Source organism: Theobroma cacao, chromosome 1, assembly GCF_053813885.1.
Source record: "Theobroma cacao isolate CCN51 chromosome 1, ASM5381388v1, whole genome shotgun sequence".
Classification (NCBI taxonomy): domain Eukaryota; kingdom Viridiplantae; phylum Streptophyta; class Magnoliopsida; order Malvales; family Malvaceae; genus Theobroma; species Theobroma cacao.
In genome coordinates this window covers 12,846,388-12,862,885 of record NC_142639.1, presented here as the reverse complement: position 1 = coordinate 12,862,885, position 16,498 = coordinate 12,846,388, and the positions used below count along the sequence as shown (strand labels likewise).

The 16,498-nt window shown below is 33.2% G+C and overlaps 1 protein-coding gene across 1 annotated transcript; it reads left to right on the top strand.

Annotated features, from left to right (window-relative positions):
* The first annotated feature begins 11,919 nt into the window (after positions 1–11,919).
* On the top strand, positions 11,920–13,885 carry LOC108663973 (exopolygalacturonase-like). The gene is made up of 4 exons (XM_018129901.2): positions 11,920–12,105; positions 12,202–12,510; positions 12,820–13,335; positions 13,426–13,885. The coding sequence occupies exons 1-4, from the start codon at positions 11,965–11,967 to the stop codon at positions 13,675–13,677; spliced, it is 1,218 nt and encodes a 405-aa protein (XP_017985390.2). The 5' UTR covers positions 11,920–11,964; the 3' UTR covers positions 13,678–13,885.
* Positions 13,886–16,498: the final 2,613 nt, after the last annotated feature.

The following is a 16,498-nucleotide window of genomic DNA, read 5'->3' as shown; positions in this document are numbered from 1 at the left end:
CGAAGTAGATGTCAGTTATGTAGGAACCATAAGTTTAATTTAAAGTCTGGTTTTGAACTTGTTTTGGAAAATGTTTTTCATGTACTGACATTTAGGCAAAATTTGGTTTCAGTTTCTATAATGGATAAACTTGGTTATTATTTTGGCATTGGTGATGGAAAAGTTGACTTAGTTTTAAATTCTAAAGTCTTTGGAGAGTTTAAGCTAGTTGATAATTTATATAGATTGTGCTTGTTCCCTAATAATGAATATAGTTGCATGAATATTGAAAACATTGTGTTTAAAAGATCTTTTATTAAAGAAAACTCTTCCTTGCTGTGGTAGAAAAGATTGGGTCACATTTCTAATGAGAGAGTCAAAAGATTGATAAAAGATGGCATTTTACCTGATCTTGATTTTGAAAAGTTAGACACTTGTGTAGATTACATAAGGGATAAAATGATTAAGACTAAGAAAAAAAGGGCAACTCGTAGCCAGGATCTTTTAGGAATTGTGCACACTGATATTATTGGACCTCTTACACCTATCTTGTGTGGTAACACGTATTTTGTTACCTTTATTGATGATTTCTCTCATTATGGTTACCTTTACTTAATAGATGAAAAATCTGATGCTTATGAAAAATTCAAAATTAAGGTAGAGAAATAATTAGGGAAAGTTATCAAAATTGTTAGGTCTAACCGAAGAGGTGAGTATTTTGGCAAACACGGTACAATTGAACAACACATGGGACCGTTTGCCAAATACTTACAAGAGTGTGGAATTATTGCCCAATATACCATGTTTGGCAGTCCTGAACAAAATGGTGTGGCCGAAAGGCGGAATTGCACCCTTAAGGAGATGAGGAGGAGTATGATGAGTAGGACTAACCTTTTCGAGTCCCTTTGGGGTGAAGCCATTAAAACTGCTTTGTACGTTCTTAATAGAGTGCCTAGTTAGTTTGTTCCTACAACACCTTTTGAGTTATGGACCGGTAGGAAACCTAGTTTGAACCATTTTCGAGTTTAGGGATGTTATGTAGAAGTTAGAATTTATAATCCTTCTGAAAGAAAGACTAAACCCAGAACTACTTGTTGCTATTTCATAGGTTACTCAAACCATTCTAAAGGATATAGGTTCTTTTACTCTACACGTGGAACTAAAATTGTGGAATCATAAGTGACAAAATTTCTAGAGTTGGATGTTGTTGATAAGGCTATGACTGAAGTTGTGGATGGTAGTGAGCCTATCAGATATGTAACCATTCCTTTACCAACTTCATTAAGTAATATTAATACCTGTGGCTATTAAGAAAAAGGATCTTAGGCAACATGATGTAAATTTTCCTCCTCAAGCTCTATTTCTTACTCCCATTGATGATATTTCTATTCAAGAAAATGAGATTGAGGTGCCTTTAAGGAGATTTTCTAGGAAAAGAAAGTCTGTTATTCCTAATGATTACATGGCTTTTCCTGGAGACAGTGATGATGATATCAATCATGTGGTGGACCTTGTGACTTTTAATGATGCCATGAATAATCCTCAATCTGCTATGTGGATGGATGCAATGAAAGGTGAGATGATTTTTATGGCTTAGAATGGTGTTTGAGAGCTAGTTGAACTTCTAAAGGGATGTAGGCCAATTGGTTGCAAATGCATGTATAAGACCAAGAAATATTCTAAGAAAAAACTTGAGAGGTTTAAGGCTAAGTTGGTGACAAAGGGATTTACTCAAGAAGAGGAGTAGATTATAATGAGACTTTTTTACTAGTGTCTTCCAAGGATTTTTTTAGAATCATCATGGCCTGAGTAGCACATTTTGATTTAAAGCATCATTAAATAGATATTAAGATAGCTTTCTTGAATGGTAACCTTCAAGAGGAGGTTTATATGGTTCAACCCAAAGGATTTCAAGAATCAAGGAGTGAAAATTTGGTATGCAGACTTAAGAAGTCCATATATGGTTTGAAGCTAGCTTCTAGACAATGGTATTTAAAGTTTGATGAGATAATTACTTCCATGGGTTTTGAGGAAAATAAAGTTGATCAGTGTATATACCTTAAGATCAGTTGGAGTAAGTTCATTTTCCTTGTGTTGTATGTGTTTGATATCTTGCTAGCTAGTAATGATGTTGGATTACTGTATGAAACTAAGCAGTCATTGTCCAAGACTTTCGACATGAAAGATCTTGGAGATGCCTTATTTGTACTTGGGATTGAGATATGTAGAGATAAGACTCGAAATTTATTAAGGCTTTCCCAGAGGGCATACTTGATTGTGTGCTAAGCAGATTCAACATGCAAAATTGTAAGGCTGAGGATGCACCTATTGTGAAAGGTGATAAGTTTAAGCTTAGTCAAAGTTTAAAAAATAATTTGGAGAGAGAATCTATGAAAGGCATACGTTATTCTAGTGTAGTTGGAAGCCTTATGTATGCACAAGTTTGCACTAGACCAAACATAGCTTTTGCAGTGGGGATTCTTGGTAGTTATCTTACTAATCCTGGTCTGGATCATTGGCTTACTACTAAGAAATTGATAAGATACTTGCAAAAGACTAAGGATTATATGCTAGTATATAGAAAGGTGGATAACCTTGAGATTGTAGGTTATACAGATTTTGACTTCACTGGTTGTTAAGATGACTTGTAGTCCACCTCAAGGTATATTTTTAAGTCTGATTTTGAACTTGTTTTGGAAAATGTTTTTCATGTACCGACATTTAGGCAAAATTTGATTTCAGCTTCTATTATGGATAAACTTGGTTATTATTTTGGCATTGGTGATGGAAAAGTTGACTTAGTTTTAAATTCTAAAGTCTTTGGAGAGTTTAAGCTAGTTGATAATTTATATAAATTGTGCTTGTTCCCTAATAATGAATATAGTTGCGTGAATATTGAAAACATTGTGTCTAAAAGATCTTTTATTAAAGAAAACTCTTCCTTGCTGTGGTAGAAAAGATTGGGTCACATTTCTAATGAGAGAGTCAAAAGATTGATAAAAGATGGCATTTAACCTGATCTTGATTTTGAAAAGTTAGACACTTGTGTAGATTACATAAGGGGTAGAATGATTAAGACTAAGAAAAAAGGGGCAACTCGTAGCAAGGATCTTTTGGAAATTGTGCACACTGATATTATTAGACCTCTTACACCTATCTTGTGTGGTAACACGTATTTTGTTACCTTTATTGATGATTTCTCTCATTATGGTTACCTTTACTTAATAGATGAAAAATCTGATGCTTATGAAAAATTCAAAATTAAGGTAGAGAAACAAATAGAGAAAGTTATCAAAATTGTTAAGTCTAATCGAGGGGGTGAGTATTATGGCAAACACGGTACACTTGGACAACACATGGGACCGTTTGCCAAATACTTACAAGAGTGTGGAATTATTGTCCAATATACGATGCTTGGCAGTCCTGAACAGAATGGTGTGGTCGAAAGGCGGAATTGCACCCTTAAGGAGATGAGGAGGAGTATGATGATCAAGACTAACCTTCTCGAGTCCCTTTGGGGTGAAGCCATTAAAACTGCTTTGTACATTCTTAATAGAGTGCCTAGTAAGTCTGTTCCTACAACACCTTTTGAGTTGTGGACCAGTAGAAAACCTAGTTTGAACCATTTTCGAGTTTAGGGATGTCCTGTAGAAGTTAGAATTTATAATCCTTCTAAAAGAAAGACTAAACCTAGAACTACTTGTTGTTATTTCATAGGTTACCCAAACCATTCTAAAGGATATAGGTTCTTTTACTCTACACGAGGAACTAAAGTTGTAGAATCATAATTGGCAAAATTTCTAGAGTTGGATGTTGCTGATAAAGTTATGACTGAAGTTGTGGATGGTAGTGAGCCTATCAGATATGTAACCATTCCTTTACCAGCTTCATTAGGTAATATAGTACCTGTGGCTATTGAGAGAAAGGATCTTAGGCAACATGATGTAAATTTTCCTCCTCAAGCTCTAGTTCTTACTCCCATTGATGATCTTCCTATTCAAGAAAATGAGGTTGAGGTGTCTTTAAGGAGATTTTCTAGGAAGAGAAAGTCTGTTATTCCTAATGATTACATGGCTTTTCTTGGAGAGAGTGATTATGATATCAATCATGTGGTGGACCCTGTGACTTTTAATGATGCCATAAATAATCCCCAATCTGCTCTGTGGATGGATGCAATGAATGATGAGATGATTTTTATGGCTCAAAATGGTGTTTGAGAGCTAGTTGAACTTCCAAAGGGATGTAGGCCAATTGGTTGCAAATGCATGTATAAGACCAAGAAATATTCTAAGGGAAAACTTGAGAGGTTTAAAGCTAAGTTGGTGACAAAGGGATTTACTCAAAGAGGGGGAGTAGATTATAATGAGACTTTTTCACTAGTGTCTTCCAAGGATTCTTTTAGAGGGGGAGTAGATTATAATGAGACTTTTTTACTAGTGTCTTCCAAGGATTCTTTTAAAATCATCATGGCCTTAGTAGCACATTTTGATTTAAAGCATCATCAAATAGATATTAAGATAGCTTTCTTGAATGGTAACCTTCAAGATGAGGTTTATATAGTTCAACTTGAAGGATTTCAAGAATCAAGGAGTGAAAATTTGGTATATAGACTTAAGAAGTCCATTTATGGTCTGAAGCTAGCTTCTAGACAATGGTATTTAAAGTTTGATGAGATAGTTACTTCCATGGGTTTTGAGGAAAATAAAGTTGATCAGTGTATATACCTTAAGATCAGTTGGAGTAAGTTCATTTTCCTTGTGTTGTATGTGTTTGATATCTTGCTAGCTAGTAATGATGTTGGATTGCTGCATGAAACTAAGCAGTCATTGTCCAAGACTTTCGACATGAAAGATCTTGGTGATGCCTTATTTGTATTTGGGATTGAGATATGCAGAGATAAGACTCAAAATTTATTAAGGCTTTCCCAGAGGGCATACTTGATTGTGTGCTAAGCAGATTCAACATGCAAAATTGTAAGGCTAAGGATGCACCTATTGTGAAAGGTGATAAGTTTAAGCTTAGTCAAAATTTAAAAAATAATTTGGAGAGAGAATCTATGAAAGACATACGTTATTCTAGTGCAGTTGGAAGCCTTATGTATGCACAAGTTTGCATTAGACCAGACATAACTTTTGCAGTGGGGATTCTTGGTAGTTATCTTACTAATCCTGGTTTGGATCATTGGGTTGCTGCTAAGAAATTGATAAGATACTTGGAAAAGGTGAATAACCTTGAGATTGTAGGTTATACAAATTTTGACTTCGCTGGTTGTTAAGATGACTTGTATTCCACCTCAGGGTATATTTTTATGTTAGTTGGAGGAGTTGTTTTCTGAAACAGTGTTAAGCAAACTCTCATAGCTTCCTTTACTATGCGAGCTGAGTTTGTTGCTTGTTATAGGGCTACCACGTAGGCTATTTGGCTTAAAAATCTTATTTATGGGCTATTTGTTGTTGATTCCATCTCTAGACCTCTTAAAATTTATTGTGATAATAGGTCTATTGTGTTGTTCACTAAGAACAACAAAAGCATTAATGGATCCAAACATTTGGAGATAAAATATCTGAAGGTTAGGGATTTTGTTAAAGATGGTGACATTATTGTTGAGCACATTAACACTGACAACATGTTGGCTGATCTTTTGACTAAGGGGTTAAGACTTATAGTTTTTAGTAGATATGTTGAAAGCATTGGTATTTTGGGGTCTTTGAATGTACTTAGTTAGTGGGAGTATGTTATTTATATAACTCTCACTTCATGGTTTACATTTAGTTGTGATGAGACTTTTTCTACTTGTTTTAAACATTCATGAGATGTTTAATTTTATATTTGTTGATGATCATCGTTAATTGATAATCCATGCTATTATTTTGTATTATTTGTACATGTACATCTAATTGTTATTTTGTATATATGTTTTATGAAATCTTGAGATTGGTGTTTAACTCAAAAGTGATTTTATTAGTATGTCTCATGAATGATACCAGCAAGGAACCATGAGGATAAGTAAGAGACATAAAAGGATACTGTCAATGCCAAATAGATTTCTCACCAAGTTTAGAGAAATCAACCAGAAGACCGACAGTGAAAATAACACATTGGGATCACATTTGGGCATTATTTTCTTGCTACATAGCTACACTCAGAGCCATTGTCAATAGGATCACTAGTACTTGTAACGATGGATTGGTCTTATGTCAATAAAAGGCATAATAGCTGTCATAATTCAGTATTAGATGTTTCTATTGGACAAGACCATTAAGATGTTGACTCTAAGGGCTAAATATTTTTAAATTGTGGCCACATCAAAATAAGTCAATCAGTTTGGAGTTTTGTTTTCTAAAGTGTTTTCTTAAAGTCAAAATAAACTCCAATTAATATTGCCCAACCAAGAGAATGTTAGAATTTTCTATTATGTGGGCTTCTATTAATTGGTAATTGTGGTTTAATAAAACAGATTGATAGTTTAATCTTATTGTGAGACAAAGCATGAGAGCTTAATTAATATTAAAGAGATCAATTAATGATGGGCTTTGCACATTTAATTGGGTTAGTGTGGTTTGGCGGTTGTGTAGGCCTTAGCCCAGTACGCCTTTAATGGGGAGGCTTGTACTAGGGTTTTGTTTATTATATATATATGGCTAAGTCCCTTTTTCCCTTTTAACTTACTGGTATCTGCCATTGAGAGTTGTTACAAACAATAGATAAGTGCAAAAAGGAAGATCTAGCCTTAACCAAGAAATTTTCTGTCTTTTCGCTATGAGCAATGGCTACTTATATGAATCAAACAAGTACGCAATAAATAATTCATTCTTTTGGTGTCCTAATATTCACACATGGATCTAGGGATTCATTTACAATCTCAGCACCATACTAAAAGCTTTGAGCAAAAAAAACATCCAAGCAAACCAACAATAATTTTTATATAAAAGGCACAAATCAAACATAAACAAACACACCAACCATACCCACAAGCCAAAATGAACAGAAATTGCCCAAATTGTAACAATACCTATGTTGGCAACGTTGACAAATTTGGTGTGCAAAGGGTCGAATTGGAAATGAAGAAGGTGGGTTCCACGACAAAAGGATTGGGTTAGTGATAGGTCATGTTCGAGCAACCTTCAATTGGCAACGAAGGGTGCAGAGAGGGTGGGTCGAGACTCTCGAGGAAGGAAGAAAAAGAGAAGCGAGAGAAAATAGAAGAGGGAAATAAGGGAGAAAGAGCCTGATTAGGCATATTAATTCAAAACATCACGGAATTGTCAATAAAAATTTCGTCAGTAACAAAAAAAAAAGCATCATCAATAGAATTTCTGTTTACAATCCTCTGACCTTTTCAATGATCATCATCAATGGATATTTTGTTGATAATTCTGTCGATAACTTAATCATTATTCTATCTCACTATTCTATCATCAATTTCTTCGATCAGAAATATATCAAGGAAACTATTTAATCAATACTCTTCTCGCCTCTAGCTTTTAATGTGTGTTAAAGAATTACTGATCGATTATTAACAAAATTAGTTCCATCAAAGAATTCGTAAGTATTTACTGATGAAATATTATAGTTTGGATTGCATTACTAAATGACCTATTGGTACCGTTCATAGATAATCCAATAAGAGATATTGTTTCCACAATTTATGATAACTTTGACAAATACTATGTAGATCTTATATAGCTCAAACAAAGAGATATCGTAACATCTTACAATGAAACAATAGATTTGATAAATGTGTATGCACTTAATTTGCTACTAGGTTGTGCAAAAACATACTATAGCAATGATATAGTCTTAGCAGTCATAGATCAAGTATCAGATCATGAATTGCTTGACCCAACAGAATTTTCAAACTTACAGAAATTTCTTGCTATACCTAATCAAGCTTTTAATTTAAAGTTAGATTGTATAATCATGCTATCACAAAATATAAACTAAAATTCTAGTTTATATAATGGTACTAGACTTAAGGTATGTTTGGTTCACATAATGGAATAAGGTGGGAATGAAATAATCATTTCGCGAGAATAGAATAAGGGAGGAGTAGTTATTATATAATTTGGTTCATAGAATCATTTCGCGAGAATAGAAAAAGGGAGGAGTAGTTATTATATAATTTCGTTTATAGAAATACAATAAGATAGGAATTGCTATTATGACTTATTTTAATTCATGGTTAGTAAGAATAGTTTTAAGAATAATCAAGGAATAAGTGATAAATGACAAAATTACCTTTTATTATAATATATAATTATTTTATTTTTAAAATATTAAAAATTTAAAATTAAAATTTTAAATATTATTTTTTTATAATTAAAATTTAATTTAATTTTAAAAAATAAAGTATTAATTTTTAGCTTTTTTTCTGTTTTTTCCATTCTAGTATTTTCTTTTTTTTTATTTTTTCTTTCTTCTCACCAACTAACCACCAAAGATGTGGCCGAAGTAATGAAGTATCAATTTGGTGTTCCATGGGGCCGGATTTGGCCGTCGAGCTCCAGATCGACGTTTCTTGAGATTAGATCTAGCTAGGGAGCACTAGATTGATACTTCTTATGATTGAATATGGTGAAAGAATGCTAATAAGCATTTCTCGCAATCGGCATGGTGCCACAATCGCCCTCTGTTAAAAGACTTTAGAGAGAGAAGGAAAAAAGTAAAAGATGGGTAGAGAAAGAAGGAAATAAGTAAAAGATGGGTAGAGAGAGAAAGAAAATGTGAAAATTGAAGAAAATTTATGTTATAATGGTAATTTTTAAATTTATTTAAGGGTAATTTTGTTCAAATTTTTTTTTGACCTATTCCCCCATCCTTGGAATAGCTATTACTAAGGTTTCCTTGGTAATGGCTATTCAAGTTTCTTCAAGAATGACCATTTCGAGAAATGGCAATTCCTATGAAGTAAACAAGTTATTAGAAGGGGTTTAAGATTAGGTGAAGAATGGCTATTCCATTCCTCTCAACCAAGCACCTATTATAATCACACAACTAGGTTCAAACATAGTAAAAGGAAAAATCATTTTTACTATAGAAACCAACAACAAATTCTTTATACCTCAAATAGTATTGTCATGACCTAAACTCAGGGACCATTCCCCATGACTAGTGCAAAAGCTTAATGGAAAGAACCCACTTGACCCAAGAAAGCCCCAAAATATGAAACGAAAATCAAATACAGATAATAAACCATGAGATGCATCACCATATTCACACAAACACACACACACACATATGTGAGTGTATTCAATTTCAAAAAATATATATGCACTTTCTTGTGCTTAATATTTAAAAACAAAAATTCTTTTCAAACCAGTAGAGTATAAGCCATATCGTGGCAAAACCAATGTGTAATTATTTATTACAATGTATAACAAAGTACTGAAATCAAATAACAACAAACCATATAAATAACAGAGTACGACATAAACAAAAGGGGTGATGTCTACTAGATGCCTTAGACCACCTACCACAATACAGAAATAGCTCCTTCTAAAGGACGATGAGCCAAATAGTATACTGATCTAAAATAACAAATGTATTTTACATGTATGAGTTATAAATAAATCCATGAGTATATATAGGGAGGGGGAATAAGCTAAACGGAAGAATGTTTACAAAAATATATTTTTATAAAAAATGTATAGAAGTAGATTTTAAATCTTTTCAAGTTTCGCTTCTCAAGCGTAATCAAACCATTTTAGAGTGTAAACAAAATCCTTAAAAATCATATTTGGAAATATGATAGCCAATTGTATCTCAAAATCCTTTTAAAAGAGTGAAAAGTTCACAAATAAGCCTTAGGTATTGATTCTTCCTTTCAAGGTACCGATACTTTTAAAACAAAATGATTTCTAGCCTAGACTTAATGTATTGATACTTATGCTAGAAGTATTAATACTTTTGACACAAAATGTCTTTTGACTTACAAGAATTGACACTTAAAAGAAAATCTTCTTTTGAAGTAAAGGGTGAATCATTCACTAACAGAAATCAAAATGTTGAAACAAGATTCCTCTATTGTTATAAACTCAATTTAACTTATCAAAATCAAATTGACCTAATGTTAGGGTCTTTTCAAAATCATTTTCATCACAAATTTAAAGTATCAACGTAATATCAATTCATTTACAAAAATTTAGAATTTTGAGATGTCAAATCAATCAAAGTGCTTGTTCCCCATACACAAAACTAAATACATAATAGGCATATTTACATATTATATATATAGCTTTCATCAAACTCATTTAAAACTCATCATACAATATCACAATCCTTGAAATAATCCATGCTTCATCGAAAGTATGTTTCAATTATAAAATGTTTGATTGTAATGAGATTGGAGACCAACTTTCCCTCGCTCTTTCTACTGTCACTCCATCTAGATTAGCACCATATCACCTTTGACAACCCTAAACAGTAATCGCTCCATCACCCATAATAGCCAAGTTGCTAGGGAACTCTTCTTAAACTCCATGCCTCAAAAACTAACAGCAACCATGCAACCAAGAGGAGGAATCAACTATCAAAAAATCCAATACCAAGTATCAAAAAACCTAAACAAAATGTTTGCTTTCCTTTTACATCAAAAAATGTAAAACAACATACATGCTCTGTTGTTTAAATACATGCCACACTCAAAAACGGTATGATAACAGACCAATAGCTTATCTGCAACCTATTTTGTAAATTTTTGTTCAAAACCATATTATTGTGAATCAATTGCCAGTGATATTTCTACTTGCTTCATCTTTTTGTCTAAAGACAAATCCAAACTATTGGACAGTTTATTGCAGGTTTCTCACTAACACTGCAATGCTGTAAATAGATGTCCCCACAGGCATACTACTTATTAATTTTAGTTAAATGCTCAAATTGGGGCTAAACATTTGGACACTTTTTCAATTAAGAACCAAACGCTTCAATTGTAATAATCAAGGGCAAAACATTTTTGATTCCTTACAATTAAGGGTTAAGTTGAAAGGTAGATGGAGTGCGTATCACACACGACAGAAAATTGCGTGAGCTGATGAAATGGCAGTTGACTTGATTATATTCCTTACAATGAAGGTGGTCAAAAAACTCCATCGGCGAAGACATTACTGACGGAAATATTTTGTCAGTAAACTTAGCGCCATCACACCACATTTCGCGCCATTGTTTTACTAGTGGATTATATTTTGTCGGTGTATTCCGTTGAGATTCCGTTAGTAATCCGTTGAGATTTCGTTAGTAATCTGTCAATATTCATTGTAGCTAGGTTTTGTCGATAATCCATCGATATGGGTTTGTTTTCTTGTATTGGTAGTTTCTTTCGATTTTACAATTTTTTAATTTTAAATTTAGGAGAAAACAAGAGATAGAAAGGAAGCTTAAGGCAGCCATGGGGGAGAAATAATAAACATAATCTTTACGCTAAACAAATAAAATCTAATAGCATTTAAATAAATTATAATTATATATTCAATTACTCTTTATTTAAATATTTTATCAATGTTGCTATACGAAATCATGTGTAATTTAGGAGTTGTTGTTTTTAAATATTACATCCTTAACATTAATTGTTTTTCTCAATGAGAACTATGATTGTTAACAACATTTGATTATATTGATATTAACATGCTTTCAAAGGTAAAAAATGAATAAATTTTGTTAAAATTTTGAAAAAAGTATTTACTTGTTTTAATAAAAAATTTGCCCTGCAACAAAGCGCTGGCATATTTCGAGTAAAGATTAAACCGTGTGGCAAACCGCAAGCAAGAGAGTACCCTGACCCAGTGATTACGTAAAAAAGAGGAAAGAGCTAATAATAGGAAGGAAAAGAGCTAGAACTTCATCTCCGCCACGGATAAAATTAGAATGCGTTTGGTTGAAATTCTAGTGGTTGTCGCTCTCCCGAAAACTCTATATAAATGGTTTGAACCGAAACAGAATTCCATCACTCCAATAAGATTCAGTATAGATATTTGAACACGGAAAAGCATGGCTGTACTGTTGAATATTCCAGTTCTATCAATGTTATTACTTTTGTTCACTACTTCAATCCCCAAAGCCCAATCTACCGTTGTTGATGTAGTTGCCAAATATGGCGCGAAGGCTGACGAGAAGACGGATTTGAGCACTGTAAGCAAAATGCAGCTATATATAAAACTTAATTTTATCGTGAAATGATAAACAATTTTTATTTTTAGCTTTTGGCTTTTGGTTTTTGGCACGTAGCCTTTGCTGAATGCTTGGAAAGAAGCATGTGCATCGACAACTCCAAGTAAGATTGTAATTCCGAAAGGGACGTACAGATTGAGCCGAGCAAGCCTGGATGGTCCTTGCAAATCAGCTATTGAACTTCAGGTTAGTGGCATCATAAAGGCTCCGGCAGATCCTAGCGCTTTCAAGGACCCTAATTGGGTTGTCTTCAACCACGTTGATCATCTTACAATATCTGGCGGTGGAGTTTTTGATGGCCAAGGAGCCGCTGTTTGGGGCAAGAACAATTGCGCTAAGAACAAATATTGCGCCGCACTTCCCATTGTAAGATTTTTTATCTTTCTGCTTTTGAAATTCAAGTGAACTATTCTTTACGTTAAGTGATTCTTCAAATTATAAAGAAGCATTGCTCAAAAATTTTCTTTCAATGATCTCATATACTTGCAGCTTAGACTACTGAAGAACTTAAAAAGCTTTTGTTTATATATAATCAGGAGCCATGAATATGTGCTCAATATGACATTCTCCGGATTCCTGGCTAGCATATGGAGTATTGCATTTTAACCCTTTGATTAGAACAACAAGAAATAATTGTCTCTAACAACATTTAGTTCTCGTGATAATAATAACCAGAATTTAAGGTTCAATTACGTTAGCAACGCCATTGTACAAGGCATAACTACCAAGGACAGCAAACAGTTCCACGTTAATGTTTTGGGATGCCGAAACTTTACCTTCCAACATTTCACTGTCTCCGCTCCGGAAAACAGCATAAACACGGATGGAATCCATATTGGGCGATCGAATGGGGTCAAGGTTCTTGACACAAACATTAAAACCGGCGATGATTGTGTCTCCTTGGGTGATGGTAGCAAGAATGTGATCGTCGAAAGAGTAACCTGCGGTCCAGGACATGGCATCAGTGTGGGCAGTCTTGGAAAGTTCAATGATGAAGAACCAGTGAGTGGAATTTTTGTCAGGAATTGCACCCTCAGTAACACAATGAATGGTGTTAGGGTCAAAACTTGGCCAGACTCACATCCTGGCTCAGCAACGGATATGCATTTTGAGGATATTATCTTGAATAATGTCGGCAATCCTATCCTCATTGATCAGGAATACTGCCCATGGAACCTATGCAATTTAAAGGTACGTACACTTTAAAAATCCTGATAAAGTGAAAAGGGTTTCTCACTATTTAAGTTTAAACGCCTTAAACCATAATTTTTGCTTATCCAGGTTCCATCGCGTATTAAACTCAGCAACATTAGCTTCAAGAAAATTCGGGGCACTTCTTCAACTCAGCAAGCTGTCAGGCTTGTTTGCAGCCGCGGTTTGCCATGCGATCGTGTGGAACTCGCCGACATTGACATCACCTACAAAGGACCTGGAGGACCTGCAACATCCGAATGTACCAATGTGAAACCCAGAACTTCTGGCAAACAGAACCCACCTGCCTGTTCCAGCCCTGCCAAGCGTACCGGTGCGTAATCTCTTTGGTAAGGGGGACATTACTCATAACACCATCTAAATATTGTGGAAGAATGTACATGTCTCCAAAGAAATGGAATTTAATTTTGCTTGTAAAATAACAGGACAAAACATCTCCTGGACATGTACCTTTCCAGGCTTGTACGCATCTGATATTTCTTTTAGCACAATAGAGTAAATGTAGATTTTTAAGTCGATTTTGATTATCAATCATATATAACTCAACTTATTCTTTCTTCATTACCTTGGAATCATGAAATGTCAGTCCTACAAGTTAAAAACGTTAATTTTCAATGGTTGACAAGAAATCAAGATTAAATATAAGTGACAAAATCTGATTCAACCCAAAAATCCATTTAATCCGAATTGATTAAAAAAATCAAAGATTCGAAACCGTAAGAATATTAATTCAAAATAATACAAACTCAATGCCACTCGACACCATCTGAACTTGAAGTGACCCAAATGTAATGCGACTTGAGCTTAACTAGTCAAAATCAGAAGTCAATCAGACGATTTAAAATCTATTTAAATTCAAATTTGTAATGTGAAAAGACTTAAATTGAAAATAAATAAATTTTTAGATTGAGTAAATGAATAAATGATTTTTTTCAAAAAAATTTAATTTTAAAAATTGAATTATTTATAATTATTATAGAATTATTAAATAATGTATTTTCAACCTTTTCAATATAGAATATTTGAATTTTAAAATTTAATTAATGTTATGAAAATTAATTGATCATATAAATTTATTATTTTATGCGTCAACCCAAGACATCTTTATTTCTCTATTAATGGCAAAATGCGAAAATAGTCAAACCTTAAAATTATAACAAGATTATATCAATTCATTATATCATAGTTTTGGGACTTTTTATAATTTCTAAGTATTAATGTCAGGTAATTGACCCATTGAAAGATATATTTTTATTAAGTTAGTATGAATGGTAAATAATACTTTTTTTTTTTGAAGCAAGATGTATATACAATAGAACATTTATAAATTAATACTCGATAAATTAATAACTTTGATCAAATAATACTTTTAATTAGTCTCGACTCAAGATCTATGTGGTAAATTAATAATTCACTAAATTTATAAGATAATATAATTAAAAAAACAGATAGGTCCCACTTATATATAAATTAATAATCTCCTTATACATCAAAATTATGTAGATATCTATACATGGCTCAATGAATAGTCTTTTGTAAAATATGACTCCAATGTTATTTATTTTTTCTTAAAATTGATGTCTCTTTGAACTTTATCTCTAACTTTTCTTCGTGCATTAAGAAGCTCTGGTATAGTGATCTCATATTGTAAGAAAAAAATTATGCAATATGATTGTTACTTTGAATTCATCTTTGCAGGAGATAGGCTTCAGTAAAGAACTATCGTTTTCAATTTCATCTTTTTGGTTATTTCTTATGATGTTCTCAATAATTTGCTCACCACAAATAGTGATATTTGTAATTTAATAATTAAGTAATATTTGTATAAACACAATACATAATACATGTATTGAGTTCAATATTTTGAAAAAAATAAAAAATATCTTGATAAATTAATATTTTATTAATTAATATATAAATAAATAAATTAATAATTTATTGATTAAATAAAATCTCTATTAATTAACAAATTTTATGGCCCTAAAGGTATTAATTTATAAAAGTTTTACTATATATCATTCATAAAAGGGAAAAAGGGAGCAGTGGTTAACAAAAGGAATACCACTTGACTCCACGATATACACAACCAGCTTTGCTCTAAAAGCCACCAGGTCAAGAAGGAACAAAAAACTCTATACAAAATGCTCAGCCTGCATTACAATCGATAGAAGCAAGATATCTCGCACCCAACTAACAAACAGTCACAACAAGATATTTATCGTAAGCGTTGATGATTCTCAAAGACAAGAGACCACTGCAAGCAGCAATCAAGCTTTCAAATCGCACCATTTTGTACATTGTTAGCAAAACTAGCCCAACTAAGGAAACAATCAAGTGGGTTATGATGTGAGACCTAGTCGACATTCCACAAGAGCACCATAGCTGCCAAATTAATCAAGTTTTCTCGCAAGCGAAGAATAAGTGATATATTGTTTCAGGCTTTCTTCTACATAGGAGGCAAGTGGCAGCGTTGCTACTAATAATACCTATCGTTGCAAGAGTTTCTCTAACTACCAAGCGTCCTCTCACAAGCTGCCAGCAAAAGATCTCTATTTTAAAAGGTGTCAAACTAGACCATATCATCTTTCAGTGATTTGCATGAGGGGTGTTAGTAAGTAAAACCTAATGACAGAAATAATTAGAGGAGTAGTCACCTGGGGGGTCAAATGATACTCTTTTTAATAAGAGGAAATTGTGGGAAATGACCTTCGTAGTAAGGTGATTTCAACAATGACCATCTCTATAATTTTAACTGTTTTTAGCCAAATTTTGACAGAACTTGACAAGAATACCCTTTAATCCAATTAATCCAAATGAAGGTGCGTCTCAGTTTCTTTGTTTCTGGTCTCCCGCCATTTAGCTTAAAATTCCAAAATTAATTCTTGATTTAGATTTAGCTATCCCTCCGTCTAGCTCCCAACACCATCGAGGTCTATATCAGCAGCCAACTTTCTCACGATCCCAAAGTGCAGAGATGATGTCAAGGTATTTGTTATGGGTTCTTGCGTTTATTTAGGGTTATTCATAGAACGAAAAAGTTGATGGGTAAATTATATGACTTTGGAAACTTAAATCTGGCTGGGGGTAGCGAAATCAATCAGTTTATAGGCGATGCGTGCATATTTCTTAGGCATTGAGTCAC

Bases quoted from the DNA above. Each gene is read 5' to 3' on its own strand.
- LOC108663973 (XM_018129901.2), top strand. From the start codon at position 11,965: ATGGCTGTACTGTTGAATATTCCAGTTCTATCAATGTTATTACTTTTG. The intron at 12,106-12,201 runs GTAAGCAAAATG...TTTGGCACGTAG, and splicing joins AGAAGACGGATTTGAGCACT to CCTTTGCTGAATGCTTGGAA. The intron at 12,511-12,819 runs GTAAGATTTTTT...AATAATAACCAG, and splicing joins ATTGCGCCGCACTTCCCATT to AATTTAAGGTTCAATTACGT.